Source organism: Corylus avellana, chromosome ca5, assembly GCF_901000735.1.
Source record: "Corylus avellana chromosome ca5, CavTom2PMs-1.0".
Lineage (NCBI taxonomy): Eukaryota > Viridiplantae > Streptophyta > Magnoliopsida > Fagales > Betulaceae > Corylus > Corylus avellana.
In genome coordinates this window covers 24,574,790-24,577,400 of record NC_081545.1, presented here as the reverse complement: position 1 = coordinate 24,577,400, position 2,611 = coordinate 24,574,790, and the positions used below count along the sequence as shown (strand labels likewise).

The 2,611-nt window shown below is 30.3% G+C and overlaps 1 protein-coding gene across 1 annotated transcript in view; it reads left to right on the top strand.

Moving 5' to 3' along the window:
* Window positions 1–807, top strand: part of LOC132182664 (agamous-like MADS-box protein MADS3) — an 8,208-nt gene extending 7,401 nt beyond the window's left edge. Inside the window, exon 8 of the mRNA XM_059595969.1 lies at window positions 538–807. Within this exon, the coding sequence (XP_059451952.1) occupies window positions 538–628 (91 nt within the window). The 3' untranslated portion in view covers window positions 629–807. The remainder of the gene's footprint in view (window positions 1–537) is intronic.
* The last annotated feature ends 1,804 nt before the right edge of the window (window positions 808–2,611 follow it).

Here is a 2,611-nt window from a genome sequence, read left to right as displayed (position 1 = left end):
AAGTTTGTAGAGGGAACCTATATCTTTAAATTCGTAAAGACTAGACCTTTTAATTCATATAAGGAACCTAGACCTTTTGACAAACACAAAGTTTGAAGATAATAATCAACCATAACTTTATTATTGACAGTTTCTTCTTTAAATAGAAGAATGGCTGCATAGAAGAAACATATATAGGAATTCAACTAGAATTCTAAATTATCTAAGTGACCGAATAGGACTATTAACTCGATCTAGACTAGGACGTACTCTACTGAGAATCAGAATCAAACTCCTTATGATCTACTCTTCATTGGACTCTTACACGACTTTGGGCAAGACCATATAATTATGATTACATCACATTTATTATTACGGTGGCCTTGGGATCGTGTTAAGGAGCTTAAAAAGTACTTTTAGGGGGGTAAGTGTTAATTTAGTAAAAAATTGAAAAAACTTTCTTTTTCTCTTTTCTCTAACAATTCATGTCAATAAATCTTATTTAAGAATTTGCAAGCTAGCAAGAGATCTATGATAAAGATAATTTCATTGAAACAGGTACCATCAATTATCTGTTCCCCAAGAAGCAGCAATGGAAGCAATGCCATTAGCAGGTGGGAGTGGGCGCAACGAGGCATGGCTTCTTTGAAGTTCCCACAAGCTTTCAGACGTGTGCATGCATGTGTGTCATAATGTGAGCAGATCGAACCTGCCTAGTTCTCTAATTGATGGCCCTTATTGTGTGATTATAATTACAATTAGTGAAGTATTTGAACCAACAAATCACAAATAAACTTATTATATATATATATCTATGAATGTTTGTGATATAATAACTAAGGAACATGCTTAATTTGATTAGTACTTTTGAACATTGCTGTACCTTGGAAAAGAATTTGTAAATGATGGTTGTAAACCTTATTAATTAATGAAACCTTGAGATCCAAGAGAGTTTACCTCTCTCTTCTTCCTCTTGGTTAGTTTACACCACCACTATCAGTTTTCCATGTTTCTCATCTTGGATTGCCAACTTGAGGAAAGGAAATTTTGAGGGACAACCAAGGAAGAAAAAATATCTCCATCCCAACTTTTTGTTTATTCCCCCCAATTGGAGGATTTTTAGCGAGAGGATTTTTTATGCAACTTGGTATATATGGTGGGGTTGCATAATTAACACACAAAACTCACAACTCTTCCTAAGGTCTATTTGAGTTTGTAATTTTAAAAAATGTGATTAAAAATACCGATTTTAAAATGTGCGATTTCAGAATGTGAATTTTTTTTTTTTTAAATAAAAAAACACAATTAAAGCGTTTGGCAAATTTGCATTTTGATATTTAAAATCATAGTTTATCATTTAAAATTGTGTATTTTCAAAAAAGTACATTATTATCTGCGATTCGCAATTTTTTAAAATAGCAATGCCAAACAATTTATTTTCTATGATTTTGTTTAAAATCATACTTTTTGTCTATAAAATCGCATTGCCAAATGCACCGAGACTCTCACGAAGTCCATCTCAAAATCATCCCGCATGCTCGTTCAAACTGGTATAGACTAATCAAACTGATCAAACTGATCTCATTGAATTAGCTAGCTAGGCTGTATCTTAGAGATTTACTCGGCTATAAAGTTGGTGATAAAACTCCACAATTCTTATGCCAAACTTTGCTACAGAATAATTTTGTGGTGTAAGTTTCAGATTCAAAGTTTGGGCAATATTATTGAGACATATGAAGATAATTTATAATAGTTGTTTTGAATTAAATTAATGTATTATTTATTATCATAATTCTTATACGTTACATATTGATAATATAATTATTGTATTCCTTATCTAATTCAACTATAAATAGGTCTACAATTTCCATCAAGTGAAGAAAGAAAAATATGTAGCCAAAAATACTTTAATGTGTAGACATATACTACAACCTGGACTATAAATAGGACTACAATTTCTTTCGTTCTTTCTTTCTTTATATTTTTATGGGATAAATGTAAAATTGATTCTTACGGTAGGCATAACTTACAAATCATTCCATGTGGTAAAAATAATAATTTATAGGTCCCTGTAACTGGCCTAAATTACAAATCACTCATTGTGATATAAAATATTATTTATAGGTCCTCAAGGTATGCCAAAATAATAATTTACTTCTTGAAATTAATTTTGGTTAAGGAACTTAACAAAATATGTCACTTTGCCAGCTAAGATTACACATCAACCTTCATTTCACATCATACTGCTACAGTAAATTAACATAATCTCTTATTTCCCTAAAATTTACCACATGCATAACTCTCCCTCATCTTCATATTCCTCAGCCGCTACACAAAATACAATCGTCAAATTCTCGCAAAATTCTCCTAAATCATGGCGATGAATATGAAAATTTCAAGGATAGAAAAGATTTGGTTAATTTATTGTAGCAATATATATGACGTGACAAAGTAACGGATTCTATTAAGTTACTTAAATGAAAATTGATTTTAGGGAGTAAGCTATTATTAATTTGGCCTACCTTAAGGACCTATAAATTATTTTTTATATTACATGGAGTGATTTGTAATTTATGCTAACTAAATTGACCTATAAATTATTTTTTATATCATAGGAAATTATTTATAATTT